At 40.3% G+C, this 16,004-nt stretch overlaps 1 protein-coding gene across 5 annotated transcripts in view; it reads left to right on the top strand.

The window, feature by feature from the left end:
- CHD7 (chromodomain helicase DNA binding protein 7) overlaps window positions 1-13,177 on the top strand; it is a 189,101-nt gene extending 175,924 nt beyond the window's left edge. For 4 of the 5 annotated variants that reach the window (XM_037506252.1, XM_037506270.2, XM_037506263.2 and 1 more), the window contains exons 30-38: window positions 42-250; window positions 361-1,035; window positions 1,853-2,013; window positions 4,114-4,341; window positions 4,581-5,024; window positions 8,403-8,624; window positions 9,578-9,718; window positions 9,923-10,027; window positions 11,288-13,177. In XM_037506252.1, the coding sequence (XP_037362149.1) occupies window positions 42-250; window positions 361-1,035; window positions 1,853-2,013; window positions 4,114-4,341; window positions 4,581-5,024; window positions 8,403-8,624; window positions 9,578-9,718; window positions 9,923-10,027; window positions 11,288-12,205 (3,103 nt within the window). In that variant the 3' untranslated portion in view covers window positions 12,206-13,177. The remainder of the gene's footprint in view (window positions 1-41; window positions 251-360; window positions 1,036-1,852; window positions 2,014-4,113; window positions 4,342-4,580; window positions 5,025-8,402; window positions 8,625-9,577; window positions 9,719-9,922; window positions 10,028-11,287) is intronic. The other variant, XM_037506276.2, reaches the window with a different exon arrangement.
- The last annotated feature ends 2,827 nt before the right edge of the window (window positions 13,178-16,004 follow it).

Here is a 16,004-nt window from a genome sequence, read left to right as displayed (position 1 = left end):
TTATGCAAGTACGATTCAAGCAAATGTCTTCTCTCTCAAAGGTGGACAAGGAGAGAAGAGGCTGATTTTTACCGTGTGGTGTCCACTTTTGGAGTTATTTTTGACCCCATGAAACAGCAGTTTGACTGGAACCAGTTTCGAGCCTTTGCCAGACTTGACAAAAAGTCTGATGAGAGTTTGGAGAAATACTTCAGTTGTTTTGTGGCCATGTGTAGGCGAGTGTGTCGAATGCCCACTAAGCCAGATGATGGTAGGTCACTCAGTAACAAATGTTCTATACTGAAAGGCCGATAAATAAGCAAATAATCTAATGCACGCGTGCACTTTTCCCAAGTAAATATGACTGTCTCCCTGTTACAGAACCGCCTGACCTCTCTTCCATGATTGAACCTATCACAGAGGAGCGTGCCTCTAGAACTCTCTACCGCATTGAATTGCTCCGGAAGATACGCGAGCAGGTCCTTCACCACCCACAGCTGGGAGAGAGGCTGAAACTCTGCCAGCCGAGTTTGGATTTGCCAGAATGGTGGGAATGTGGGCGGCATGACCGAGACTTGTTGGTGGGTGCTGCTAAACATGGGGTCAGTCGGACAGATTATCATATCCTCAACGACCCTGAGTTATCCTTCCTGGATGCACACAAAAACTTTGCTCAGAACAGAGGGGCGGGCAATAGTTCTTCCTTGAACACACTGGCCATTGGGTTTGGCCAGACTCCTGCAGTCATCTCATCCACTCACGTCCAGGACGAAAAGGCGGTGGGACAAACCGAAGGCAAAGTAGAGGAGCTGGAAAATGTAGCTGCCCCAGAGAAACCTGAGGTGAAAGAGGAGGAAGAAGAGGCTGATGGCGGTGGGGAGAAGGATAGCAAGCAGGAGTGTGAGGCCGTGGCCAGCTCTGTGAAAAACGGACTGAAAGTTGTGGAGGTCAGTGCAGATACTGGGCCCAAGTCTATTTCAGAAAAAGGTTCTGAAGAGGATGAAGAAGAAAAACTGGAGGATGATGATAAGTCGGAAGAATCTTCCCAGCCTGAAGGTAATGCCTTCCCATCTGGGCCTCTCCCTGATGCCACCACTGCCGTGTGATGTGGTGTGTTATATGATAAGTGCTTTGCACTTGTTACACCATGAGGGAATAATTGCAGGTTATGCTTATTTATTTTTCTCTAATATAGTATGGAAATATGGTATTTCAGACAACTTGAACTCTCAGAAGAGTTTTTATAGACACTTAACTGTTGCAATATATGAAGAATCCCAGATGATTTCAATTTGGAAAGTTAAGTGTAAGGAAGAAGAGTCACTCACTGAGTAAATATTAATAATTATTTTAAAAGAGATGATGTTTAATTTATTTTTAATTCAGAAGTAAAGGGTAGGAGTGGAATCTAAAAATAACCCATTTTTCTTTCCAAGTCATAGTTGGGTCACTGCGCTTGGCACAAAGTGAAATAAGGCAACATATTGTATTATTCTGCTGGAGCTGGAACTTTGAACTTTAGCCAACACATTAGCCCTTTTTCCTGAGCAGAGGGGATATAGAGCCTTTTGGGTCAGAGACTTGGTTGTCGTTCAGCCTCCTCTGAGCTTAACCGACACAATGCTAGGTGACCCATGATGGAGCCTCTAGGCCTCTGCTTCTTCATCTATAAAATGGAATAACACCACCTACGTGAAAGGGCCTTTGCAAGCTTTAAACATTAACATTTGTAAAATTCCTAATACCCCCTTAACTGTATAGTAGTTACTCAATAAAATGGAGCTGATTGGTATTCACATTTTTATTCATGCCCTTTGTGAACTTTTTCAGTGATATTCTGGTTGTGAGTAATGCAAATTAACTCATTTCTCAGCAGGAGCTATTTCTAGAGGGAAGAATTTTGATGAAGAGAGTAATGCTTCCATGAGCACTGCTAGGGATGAAACCCGAGATGGATTCTACATGGAGGATGGCGATCCTTCAGTAGCTCAGCTTCTTCATGAAAGAACATTTGCCTTCTCGATATGGCCTAAGGTTGGTGGGTCTTTTTTGGTATTTTATGTTGAATGTTGATCCAAAAAGAGTGGGTAGAGAAAATCCTTCTAGCTTGATTTTACAAAGAATTTTAAGCTAAACTTTGATAGAGTGTATGAAAACCATAGATTTTTCTCATTTTTAAAAGACAATCTAGAAAAGTCCAAAGGAATTTTTTTTTTCCTGTCACTTTCTAATAGCATAGGAAGCACAACCTGAAGGAAAGATAATAGGAAATGGAACTGTTTTTATGGGTCTTTGATTTCTTGAGGCATTTTAGGTTAATAATCATGTCATCCAGTATAATTTATGGATTATTATTTCAGCAGACCCATTGTTTGGCAAAATAAGATGTGTGGACTTTTTAAAAAGTTTGTGATAAAATGATAAAATACACATAGCATAAAATTACCATCTTAAGCACTTTTGAGCATTTAGTTCACTGGTGTTCAGTATAGTCACGTTGTTGTGAAACAGATCTCTAGAACTCTTTCATCATGCATGTCTGAAACTCTGTTCCCATTAAGCAACCCCTCTTTTTTCTCCAACCCCTCCCCCCCGCCCCCCAGCTCCTGGCAGCTACCACTCGAATTTCTGTTTCTATGAATTCAACTACTTTAGATTCCACATATGGCTGGAAACATACAATATTTGTCCATTTTTGACTAGCTTATTTCACTTAGTATATAATATCCTCAAGGCTCATCCAGTGGTTTAAAGGTTAAATAATATTCTGTTGTGCACATATACCATATTTTCTTTATTCATCCATCAGTGGGACATGTGAGTTCTTTTCATAACTTGGCTTATTTTAGTGCCACTGTGAACCTAAGCGAACAAGTATCTCTCTGAGATCTGCTTTCAATTCCAGAAGTGGGTTGCTGGATCATATGGTAGTTCTATTTTTAAGTTTTTGAGCAACCTCCATATTGTTTTCCACAGCAATGGAACCATTTTATAACCTTAAAAACAGTGCATGAGGACAAATGTATAGACTTTTAATGCTGTATTTTGAATTTCTTTAAATCAGAAACAGAACTTTCAGATTTAAAACATCTTTATATGGAAACATAGTGTTCTTAACACACGAGAGGGTACACAGTTGACCCATTTGCTCCAGTGCATAATGAGATCATTTTAGATGTAGTTATTCTCACCAAATGCAAAATGGAAATAACTTTTTTTGGCTAACTAGGATAATTTCATAATACAGCTCTTTGTAATTTGGATCTGTTCTTCAGGGTGGGGAAATTATCATCCTGATCACCTTAACAGGACTGTCTGGTTTAAAACAAACAACATGGAAGTGGCTTCAGTCAATTCATCCCCAGCCTGGTCTCCCTGTGTATGAAACAGTGTGAAATACTTTTAGTCAAAAGTGTATTATCAAAGATATTTTTTCTTTCTATGTCCCCTTAAATTCCCCCATTATGCTAATCTCCTTTATTGAGTATAGAAGGAAGTTTCCCAGATCAGTCAAAAGGTCTATAGTAGCAGGCACTTTTAATCTATGGAAACTGGTTCTAAGAGCTGTAATTAGAAATTTTTAATGTGCACGCTTCAATGAAATTTGAAGTGATAATAGGTGGGGAATGCAAATTGACATTCATTAGGTGTTCCTAGGTTGGTGCCCATTTTGTAATACTGAACTTTATTAATAGTGACGCTAATGATGTTCTACTTCTTGAGACGGACTGATCCCGCCTGTGGATCCAAAGCACCAGAGCATTGAAAAGCTACATACAGGGTTCCACTGTGACCTGCTGACTTTCACCAACACTTTTTCAGTGTGAATAAAAGTTACATTTAAAATGTGGGAACATTTTAGAGGTGGTGGTTTTAAGTAATGTTTTCTCATTTATGTGGTTCAGTGTTCACAACTGAGAAATATTCAGTTTTCTGAATTGGTCTCCTTAGGACCTTACAACCAAACCAACACAATTTGCATGGGTTTTGTTTATTTTTGTTTTGTTTTACTTTTTGCCCACTGATTGCCTTTTAAGCCTTTTTATGCTCCTTAGCATCTTCATGGACATATTTATCCAGGAATTTTCACTAGGTCTTTGTTACAGTTTTGTGTGACTTTTCTTCTCCCTCCAGGATCGAGTAATGATAAACCGATTAGACAACATCTGTGAAGCGGTGTTGAAAGGCAAATGGCCAGTAAATAGGCGCCAGATGTTTGATTTCCAGGGCCTCATCCCTGGTTACACACCCTCCACTGTGGACAGTCCCCTGCAGAAAAGGAGCTTTGCGGAGCTCTCCATGGTTGGCCAGGCAAGCATTAGTGGGAGTGAGGACCTCACAACTTCTCCTCAGTTGTCAAAGGTAAGTTAGTGCTGCTTCCTCTGCACTGTAAAGGTAAGCTCTCTAAACCCTAACTCACTGTGGGAGCTTGTGTGTCACTAGCTCCCCTTAAAATAGAATGACTGCTGCTCCCTCAGCTCAACTCAGCTCAGCAGTCATGGGTGTTTCATTCCTTACAATCCTTGTTCTTTATTTCTGAGAGCCAGCCCCGGATAGCAGGAACAGTGTTGGCTCATTATTTGGTTGGAATTTTTCAATAGGAGGACGCCCTCAACCTCTCTGTCCCTCGCCAGCGGAGGAGGAGGAGGAGAAAAATTGAAATAGAGGCCGAAAGAGCTGCCAAGCGGCGAAACCTCATGGAGATGGTTGCCCAACTGCGGGAGTCTCAGGTGGTCTCAGAAAATGGACAAGAGAAAGTTGTAGATTTATCAAAGGCCTCAAGAGAGGCAACAAGCTCTACCTCAAATTTTTCATCTCTTACTTCAAAGTTTATCTTGCCTAATGTCTCGACACCAGTATCTGATGCCTTTAAGACTCAAATGGAACTGCTCCAGGCAGGTCTGTCACGCACACCCACAAGGCATCTGCTTAATGGCTCCCTAGTGGATGGAGAGCCTCCCATGAAGAGGAGGCGGGGAAGGAGGAAAAACGTGGAGGGCCTTGATCTGCTTTTCATGAGCCACAAACGAACGTCATTGAGCGCAGTAAGTTCCAGAGCTCTCTTCCATTGTGTGTGCCCTCGTCAGCAGGCAGGGACCCTGCACCACTGACAGTGCTGGTCTCTGTTCCTCTCAGTGATGTGGTATTAAAGCTGGTTTCTTCCACTTAAGAAATGGCATTACAGTGAACAGTCATGGTTCTGAGCTGGAAAATTGTGTTGAGCCTTGATACAGACTACTCGACCTGAACCAAATGTAGCTTGAGGATTTATTCTTCCCAAGATCCTGATATATTGATTACTCTCGGAAGACTAGTCCTAAACAAAACCATGGTCTCTGAGCTATAATTGTTATCTCTGAGTTCTTGAGGTGGAAGAAGCTTCTGCTCTTAAAAATATCAATATGTTTCAGGCCGGTGTTTTTTAGATTAGTATAAGTATTTCGTTTCAGATTTAAGATTTGTGTTTGTATACAAATCTAGTGGTTGCACATTCTCCTACCTCTGTAGCTAAATATTTTAAAATAAATTTAGCTGAATAAAGATCTTTGCCACTTTAGGTTTGAATGAAATGTGTGTAATAATGGATTTGATTTTTTTCAACTGAAAGAAAATGAGTGCAGTATAATCAAAATAATTCTTTTCCCTAATCTGCTTCAACCACCACTAAAAAATGTGCCATCTAATTAATAGAAGGGTTTTACCCCAAATAACCCAATTCATGTGGTCCCTTTTTAAAGGGCTGATTAGTGTTAAATAATCCTCTCCCTATGGATTTGAAACCCAAATCAACATCGTAGCACTGAGCTACTTACCTGTGTACCACGAGGAGCTGGCACTCCAGGAAGCTGCGCTGGGCACAGGCTGAGCCACAGTGGGTCCTTCCCCTACGTGGTGGGAGACAGTTTGGAAAACACTGAAATTTAAAACTGAACAGAGACAATTGTTTGTTTTCTTGTTTTCCTTATTCCATCCCTATTTTTATTTGCCCATATTTTTTCTGCCTAGACCTAGAGAAAGCTTAATAACTTAAAAGGGGAGGAAGAGGCATCGTTGAGTTAAAGTCTAGAAATTACAAAATATCTTTGAAATTTGCCTACTGGTGGGGTCTGACGAAAACAGAGCCAGAAGTGATTAAATGTTAATTTTCAAAATTCATTACCCTTGCAGCAGTCATAATAATGGTTGTTTTTGTTGATTATCTGATTATTTTGAGAATTTTTTTTTTTTTAAGATTTCTTTATGCATACAAGAACAGGGGTACAGGCCAGAAGTACAGGGGGTGAAAGGATTCACCAGAGACAGAGTGGAAAGCAGAACAGGTGGACTGATTGAAATACACTGCTGAGGAGAGCAGTAGGCAAGACAGGAGAGGTCTGCTGCACCATGTGTGTTCTCCCTGGCCAGCTGGGGATCGAACTCACAGAAGTAGTTGTGGATGGGTTCATGGTGCTAACGCTTAACTCCTTGCGCCACCAGGGAGGCCCCCATATGTTTTGAGAATCTTTCAAATTAAAAATATACCTCATAAGATAATTAGCTGTTTCTGGTTGTTCCATAAATGAAATGCCCTTCCTTGGTGTGTGGTCCCCCGATTTGTTTTTTTAATGATTAGCCTTCCACCTTAATAGATTTTATTCACTGACAGTCCTTTCTCTGTGAATGTCAACAAATTGGGACATTTCTATCCTCCTCATACCTATCCTCATCTTGTGTTTCATATTTGAGCCGTGGTACATACTTGTCTGTAGACCAAGCACCAGGATTTAGTAGCCATTGTGGCCCAGGTGCTATTTTCCTACTTCAGGTATACCTTCTATATAAAACTTAAGGTTGACATTATTCATTTCACAGCGTTTAAGCAACCACTAAGAATTTGTTGATATTTCCCCCTTTCTAAAGTCACATTTATCAGCCCAGTTCAAGATTGAGAAAATGTCCAATAGATGTTGAAGGTGTGGTGCTAAGTTTATGGGCTTTTTTATTGCTGTCAAGTATTGGGGTTTGAGGATTCTTCATTCAATGTTGTGGTGTTACCGGTATGTACCTAAAAACAAGGAAAACGCTATAAAGAAACTGAGCAGTGAAGAGGCATAAAGTTGGCAATGTTACTTGTATTAAACAAGGTAAATCCTAAAATTTTGTATGTTGGCACTCCAACTGGAGACGACTTTGTGCTGCCTTAAAAAAATAAAGAGTGAGGATGTGCATTCAGCAACACTGTGGAAGCTGCTTCTGCCCCCGCACCTGGCACTAAGATGTAAAGAATAAAAGCCTGACAAGTGCTTGCACCCAGAAAACTCAGTGTTTTGGATGAGGGGACATCTGAGTACTGTATCATAGTTGTGAGGAATGCCCAGGGTACTTGTGAGCCCAAGAGAAGAATGGGAAGAGAGGAAAGAGGAGATGAGGAGGAACAGATGAGGAAGTTTCTCTAGAGATAGTCATTCTTTGATTATGTTTTTAAGATTATATAGAAGTTGGTCATTTGAAAAAAGGGAGCAGAATAAGTTTGTGTAAAGAGACTGAGGCCAGAGGGAGCTTTGGTAAACTTAAAGTTAGAGTGCCTGGGAATTGATGAAGAGGTGATGTTCAGCAGAGATGAGCTTGGAGGTAAGATAGGATGGATGCAAATCATGTAGGGTCTTGGTTGCCATGCTAAAGAACTTAGATTTTATCATAAAAGTTACAGGGGTTCAATTACCAAAATTGTTTTAATAGACAAGTGATGTGATGTAATTTTTGAACAGTGCATTTTCAAAAACTGACTCTACTCTAGCAGTGTGAAAGTTGGATTGAAGAAGAGACCCTAGAATCAAGGCAACCTCTTAGAAATGTTGCAGTAGTGGGGAATGAGGAAGACAGAAAATATGTCTAGAAGTAGAAGTAACAGAGTTTGCGTGCCAGTGACCGGACAGTGGTAGCATCTAGACTTAAGCTAGAGTTGCTCTTCTCAGTGTTGCCACAGATACCTGACACAAAATACTTCACTACCAACCAAATTGTGCTGTGCCCGAAGTGTTCACAGGTACCATACAAACTGGCTTTTGGAACCCGCCTTAAAACAAAAAATCCTTTAATGATCTTATCCAGGGACCCCTTGGGGAGCTCAAGAAGCTACTTTTCACGCCTATCAAGCTCAGACACTAATGCCCATATTGTCTGCCTAGTTATTTGCTTAAGATCTTAACAGGTGTGTGGATAGACTGAATTTTCTGCCTGGTGATGAATTCTGCAGTGCCAAGAATGATTAAAGTTTCATCTTCTAATAGCTGTTCCAATGCGAACATTGTTTCAATATGGACATAGCCTTTTCACCTTTTTGATCAAAGATCCATAAACCCAGGATTGCATTTTGGGGGATGGGATGTTGACACAATCTCTGTCTTTGTGTGAGAATTCAGAACATTGTCAACTTTCTACAGGAGGATGCTGAGGTGACCAAAGCTTTTGAAGAAGATATAGAGACCACACCAACAAGAAACATTCCTTCTCCTGGGCAGCTGGACCCAGATACACGGATCCCTGTTATAAATCTTGAAGATGGGACTAGGCTGGTGGGGGAAGATGCTCCTAAAAATAAGGATCTAGTTGAATGGCTGAAGCTGCATCCTACTTACACTGTTGATATGCCAAGTTATGTACCAGTAAGTATTGCAGTATTTGGGAGGTGGCTTGCTAGGACAGTCTGTCTCCTTCCCTCACACAGCACAGAAATTGCTGGGTGCCGCTGTCTTTTTGCTTGAAGGTCTCATCTCAGCTACTGTCATTGTTTTCCAGCTTTTGTCATTGTTTATTCTGTATAAACAGAGAAACTAGCTTCATGTCTGTCCTTCATGAAAGACAGCCTTGTAGTTATTTGATGATGCCTATTAACACATTTCCTTACTTTTTCTTTCTCCCATCTGTCACTCCTTGCATGGCGTGGTTTTATTCTTTTGTAACACCTGTGAATGTACTTGAACTGGCCTTCAGGCCAGGTCTGACCAGCGCATAATACAGTGAAGCTGTTACTTAGGAAGATTTGATCACCTAATGCAGCCTAAGACTTTATTAGCTCCTCTTTTAAAACTTAAGCCTTATGTTAAATACTGGGCATTATCTCCAGGTGATACTTCCTGTGCCTATGTGATTTTGTAAAACTTAAATGTAGGGTTTTATATTTTATTTTGTTGAGTTCAGCCGAAGTTGTGTTCCTGCCACTCAGAATGCCCCCTCCTGCACAGGGCCTTTTATCCCTTGTGTGGATTCTCCTGGTGTATGGTCTTACGTCCTCAGACATGATGGTCATCTTCTTGTATTCATTCAAGTCACTGACTAGAAATTAGCAAAGGTACTAGAAAAAGTTCCCTTGAAAATACCATTGGCTAAACATTAAGCACTTTTAATGATAGCCAAAGCAATAGCACATCCTTAGTTTGTGCATTGGTTTAGTTCCTTAGTGTACAGAAAATGAGTTTTTTCCTTTCCAAGAAAATTATGATTTCTAATTAAAATCTCAGAACTTTCATAGCTAATGGAAATATTCTCTTTTCATTTATACAGGAAAGGGTCAGTTCTAAATACAATTTTGCTTAATATTTATTTTTGTTTTTTGCAGAAGAATGCAGATGTGCTGTTTTCCTCATTTCAGAAACCGAAACAGAAACGACATAGATGTCGAAACCCTAATAAATTGGATATAAACACTTTGACAGGAGAGGAAAGGGTACCTGTTGTCAATAAACGAAATGGGAAGAAGGTAAAAGTTGGGAATTTCTTATCCCAGAAAGTGTTTTATCCTGACATCTTTCATAAGGAAAAAGAATCATGTTTCTCTCAGAACACAGTGCATGGTTGCGGGGGCGCGGGGTGTTTATATATTGTTGGGAGAGGGAGAGTAGATGGGGAAGAAGAGGGAAGAATTTGTGTTATTTTAAGTCATTTCTCAAATGCATCTCCCCAGATGGGTGGAGCTATGGCGCCTCCAATGAAGGATCTGCCCAGGTGGCTGGAAGAAAATCCTGAATTTGCAGTTGCTCCAGACTGGACTGACATAGTTAAGCAGTCTGTAAGTACAAAGTCTGCATTTCTGTCAAAAATGGTATCTATACAATACTGTTTATTTTCTGTTTGCCATTAATTTTTCAGTTCTAACTTAGTTTTACAAGAACTGACATAATACAGCAATTATATGTCATTAATACATCATCATTTCTTGTATCAATACATTATTAATTCCAAGTGGATTAATTTATAAGCTCTTATTAAAGAGGATTGTATAGAAATGCCTAGTCATAGTCTTGGAGGTCAATTTACTACAGGGAGAAGTGCCCCAGATAAACCTAGCAAATAGCCCATCTGTGAAATGGAATTTATGTTCGTTGAGATCATAAAGTTATTAACTTTAATTTCTGATTTTCAAATAAAAAATACAGCTCTGCCTAAAATAATTTTTAAACTATTATTTTCTTTGTAACATTAATTTGCTAACATTTCGATTCTTTTTGTTTGTTTAAAGTATACAACAAGCCCACTTTTTTTTCTTTTGCTGTGCAGTTCTATCAATCTTAACATGTGTATAGTTTCATGAATTGGCACCAGAGTTGGAATACAAGCAATTCCATCACTCCTCCCTCAGGCCCCAAAATTGCTTTTATTCTCTCTATTCGGCCCCTAGCCCCTGGGAACCGCTGATCTGTTCTTCAGCCATAGATTTTATCTTTTTGAAGATGTCACATAAACAGAAGCATAAAGTATGTATCCTTTCTGAGACTGCTTCTCTCACATGTTGTTCAGCTTTGTCCAAGTGGTTGAATGTATCAAAAGTTGTTCCTTCTCAATGCCTAGCAGTTTCCATGGCATGGATGTCCTCATGGAAGACATCTGGGCTGTTCTCAGCTTTTGGCAGTTATGAGTAGAACTGCTGTAAACATTCATGTATAGGTTTTGGTGTGAACATAAGTTTTCTTCCTCTAGGTACTGAAATTGATTTTTATTAATAAAATTTTCCATGTTATTTGAACTACTTTCTCGTGTTATTTCTGGAGTTAGAGGTGCTGATAACTTGTCATTTATCTCCCTGATAGTTCCCTTTACCCATTTTTCTGCAGTTCAGCATAATTCAGTGAGCTAATGTAATTAATGCTAAATAAAATACATTGAATTTTTGTTTTCACAAGTTTTTTCATTGAGCTTTCACTTTTAGGATAGGCCATTGCTTATGTATTCCCTTTCAAATTGTCAGTTTTCAGTTCATCGTAAAGGCCCACGTTGAGATTGCTTTCTTCAGCAACTTTTATAGCCCTGTCTGCCTCTCCATTTCCTTCAGGGTTTTGTTCCTGAGTCAATGTTTGACCGTCTCCTCACTGGACCCGTGGTGAGGGGAGAAGGAGCAAGCAGAAGAGGAAGAAGGCCTAAAAGTGAAATTGCCAGGGCGGCTGCAGCTGCAGCCGCTGTGGCCTCCACATCAGGAATCAACCCTCTGCTGGTGAACAGCCTGTTTGCGGGGATGGACCTGACGAGCCTTCAGAATCTCCAGAACCTGCAGTCTCTCCAGCTGGCAGGTCTCATGGGCTTCCCTCCAGGACTGGCCACCGCTGCCACAGCCGGAGGCGACACTAAGAACCCCGCTGCCGTGCTGCCCCTGGTGCTGCCGGGCATGGCGGGCCTGCCCAGCATGTTTGGACTGGGCGGGCTGTTGAACAACCCTCTATCCGCTGCTACTGGAAACACCACTACTGCTTCTAGTCAAGGAGACCTGGAAGACGGCACTTCAAAAGTAGAGGAGAAGGGAAATGAGAACGAAGAAGAGAATAAAGACTCTGAGAAAAGCACAGATGCTGTTTCGGCTCCTGACTCTGCGAATGGATCTGTTGGTGCTGCTACTGCCCCGGCCGGATTGCCCTCCAACCCGCTTGCCTTCAACCCTTTCCTCCTGTCCACAATGGCTCCAGGCCTCTTCTACCCGTCCATGTTTCTACCTCCGGGTCTGGGAGGATTGACACTGCCTGGGTTCCCAGCGTTAGCAGGACTTCAGAATGCCGTAGGCTCCAGTGAAGAAAAGGCTCCTGACAAGGCCGAGGGTGGCACCTTTCAGGAAGAAGAGACCCTAGAGGGCAGTGATGCCGAGGAGAACCTGGATAAGACTGCAGAGTCCTCCATCTTAGAAGATGAAATAGCACAGGGTGAAGAGCTAGACTCACTTGACGGGGGGGAGGAAATAGAAAACAATGAAAATGATGAATAACCAATACCAGTTCCAGTTAAAGTGTTTAAAACTTTTGACAAGTGGTAGTCCTACTGTTTACACTCACAGTTAATGTTCATACCTAGTTTTATAAGCTGTTCTGTAACATAGTGTAGCAAAAAAAAAAAAAAAAGTCCAAGTCATGTTATACAGGTGTGTCAAAAGGTATCTTGGTCATTAAGTATTGTGCAGTGCATTATTTATTATCCCTAGGAGAGATGAAATTTGAGAGGTGATCATGTCTTTTTAAGGAAACTTACATAATGCTCTGCTTTTTTTCTTTTTCTTTTGGTACCATTGGTATTATAATAAAGAGCAATTTGTAACTGAGTGGCACTAATGGAAGGAAGTGCTGCTCGAAGGAAGTATGAAGTTATATATTTAATTTTTTAATTTTAATTTTTTTGCTGTGAAGGTCAAGATGAAATTTACCATACATATCATACTTGCTCATTTGTTTCCCTTTTTGACTGTATGGGGGTCCCACATTTGCGCATCCACACACATCCATACACTCTGACAATCTCCACGTTAGTGTGAACGTCTCTGTCCCGAGGCGCAGCAATAATAAGGCAGCTGTTGAATGTGAAGGGTCCCTTTGGAAATTAACCTACTGGGAGGGTTCTTGCCAGACAGAACTACAGTTACATTGTCTCGTGGTCTTGTAATGCACTGGTATAAACAAAATAAATAGATGAATAAATAAAGAATGAGAGAAGAGAGAATCAGGTACCTTTTTTAAATTAAAGGACTTTGTTACTTTAGCCACAAAGCTAAAACAGCATTACCTCAGCTCTAAACTAGCCTTGAAGTTTACAGACATGACTTTGTAAATGTATTGTTTTTCTTTGTTGTGATGTCCTTTTATTTTTTTCTTTGAAAACTGCTATCATGTAAGATAAAATGTAAATTGCTGCCAACTGTAGTAATGATGCTTTTAATAAAAGTGACCCATGATATGCAGAGATGTAATTATAGAATGTAGTATGTAGGGAACTGGTGTTCACTCTATTTTTTGTATTCGCAATAGATGCAAATACAGCATTCTGGCCTTTGTACAGTTTCTTGATATATCCTCTTATGCTAGATTAGCTGTTACTAATACCCTAGACTGATTGTCTTCAGACTAGATGGGAAGAAAAACCTTAAATTACCTTCACATAATTCCACTCCAGATATCTCAACAGAACCACACACAAAAACCTCTTATTACTCCCTCAAAAGGGCATCTGAGACCGAGAATACTTAGAAATGTGTGCAGCGTCTGATAATGTGGTACACTAAAGAACAAAAGGGCAAAAGAAAAATGAGGCTTTAATAGGCACAATATCTAGGTCATTTATCCTTGGTTAATGGGTAGGAAAACACAATGCCGTAGTGTCAGCAAGGGACACAAAGGCGCTCCGGTGTCCTGCCGACCAGTGCTTAATGCCAGGATCTGTGGGTGGAAAACCCATGTGGAATTAAAAGGGACCCACTTAAGGAAGCGAGCGTGCGTGCGTACACACTCAAACACGCATGCAGTGCCTTGAGAACCCCTGATTTGTATATCCTTTTATGACCTTTGATATTTGATATAAAACGTAATTTGACATCTACTGTTGTCCCCTTTTTGTCACCTGACCAAGCACACAGCTTTCCAGGCGGTTAAAGAGAGGAAGAGATGTGGACGGGGTTCTGTGTGGCCTCCCTCCACAACCCCCAGAATGTACACACAGTCGACCCCACATCTGTGCACAGGGAAGATTGTCTAAATTCCTGTTAGATCACAAGATTCCACTAGTTTATATCCCAAGATGAAAATACACTCATCATGATTCTGGAAAAGGAATGACTTGAAACTCCACCTTAGAGATCCTGTGATTGCTTTCTCTATCATCTTTACTCTTACCTGTTGAAAGTTAACAAATGGGTAGTGTACATTGGAGGAAAGTGCCTTTAAGAGAACTTCTTCTGAAATGGAATTTTTTTTGAACATGGAAACTAAGACTAGATCTGCACAAGTATAGGGAACTTAAATATTTTTAAATATTTTAAGCCTTAAAATAAGACTTTTCTCAAGTCTTACTAAGTAGATTAAAATGTTTAATAAAATGAGTCTAAAATTCTTTATAGTGTTGCAAGTTTTCCAATGACCTCCTAAATGGAGCGATACGGTGTACCTCTTCGCTGTTAGGAGACAATGCCAAGAACAACAATAAACTTCAGAGCAAAGCATCAGGCCAGAAGGAACCTAGACTGAGAGACTGGTCAACGTATGCGCTGCATTATGTGGAATTCATCTGTTAACCCAGCTTTAAAGTCATTCAAAGTTACGCATTGGAAAATGCAAAGTTTTTCTCTTAATGGAATCGATTCTTGATATTAGATCTTGAGTTTACCTAAGTAAGAAGTATTTTAAACTCAGTCTGATACTCAATAGCTAGTATTTATTGTGTGCTTGGGTAAATGAAGCACTGGGGTGCACTGCTACTTCTGTAAGGGAAGTGCTCTCACATGAGGAAACATACTGGGAGGGTTTAGGTCACTGGCCAAGAGTAAATATAGGTACTGGATTTGAACCCAGGCAGTCTGACATCAGAGGCTATGTATGGTCTTCTAAAATCCTGTGCTCTTGGTCTCTGAAAGAAAGATATAGCATATATCCATTATAGCATAATGGTGACTTGGAGTGATCAGGCATCTATATTTTTACAGTTTTCCCCTGTTGCCCCTGCATAAAGGATCAAAAGTTTGAGGTGGTGAATTAAGAGAAAGTCTGTAAGAAATTGAACCGGGAAGAGTGTGAGCTCTGACTAAGGAGACTTGAGTTCCACTTGCCTCATTTAAATGAGGATTTTCCCTTTTGCGTGGGTGTTTTTATTTGATAAAGAAATCAAGACCTTAAAAAAGAAGATGAGCTTAAATCTCACAGGTAGTTAATTGCAAACCTGGTATTTGAGCCCAAATTAAACTAACTCTAAAGCCTCCACACTGAGCTGCCATGCTGGTGTAACTCCCATTCATCAGTAAACATGACTTGGGTGCTGTGTACTACATGTTGTTTCAGTGGCAAGAGCACAGCAAAGAAAACAAAACAAAAACAGATGAGTTCCTTGCTGTCAAGGAGCTTACATCCAAATAGGAAAAGAAAGGTGGTAAACAGATACAAATAAAATTTTTGTCAATTGAAGAAAATTAATATGATGGCATGAGTAGTCAGGAAAGAGGACAGCTCTGCTTCCACCTAAGTAATGAGAAGCAGTAGACAATGAACTAGTTGGGGGATGTTCTGGACAAAGATAACAGCCAATATAAAGGTCCCTATTTGTGAGTAAGTTAACAGAAGTGGGGTTGGAAGGCAACCGATAGGTCATTACGACTGTGATGCCCTGCTGGAGCGTTTAAAGTTTGTTTTAAGTGCTGTAGGAAATCCTTGGAAGGTTTTATGCAGGAAAATGATATGATCATATTTTTGTGTTGTTACTGTTTTAATATGTAAATAATGCTATGACTGCAAAGTGGAAAAAAAAGGTTTGTAAAGAGGAGTCAGGAGTTCTGCTGCTGTGGCAGCCTTGGCAAGGTAATGGGTGATGACAAAGATGGCATGCCATAGATGGATTTGGGGTATACATTAAAGGCGTAGATGCTCCAATTAAATTACACAAATAATTTGAATTAACTCTTCAGGAGTTCCTGCTGATATACGCCCAAGTTAAACCCAACGGATAAAGAATGTTTACGATGCCTTTTTTTTAGAATTCCATGATACAGCATTACAAGCAAAGAGACTGGGAACGGAAATTTTTTCTGCCATGTC

The sequence above is a fragment of the Talpa occidentalis genome, unplaced genomic scaffold, assembly GCF_014898055.3.
Source record: "Talpa occidentalis isolate TD23 unplaced genomic scaffold, MPIMG_talOcc4v2.1, whole genome shotgun sequence".
NCBI lineage: Eukaryota > Metazoa > Chordata > Mammalia > Eulipotyphla > Talpidae > Talpa > Talpa occidentalis.
Note: the sequence above shows the minus strand (reverse complement) of the source record. Positions and strands in the feature narration are given on the sequence as shown.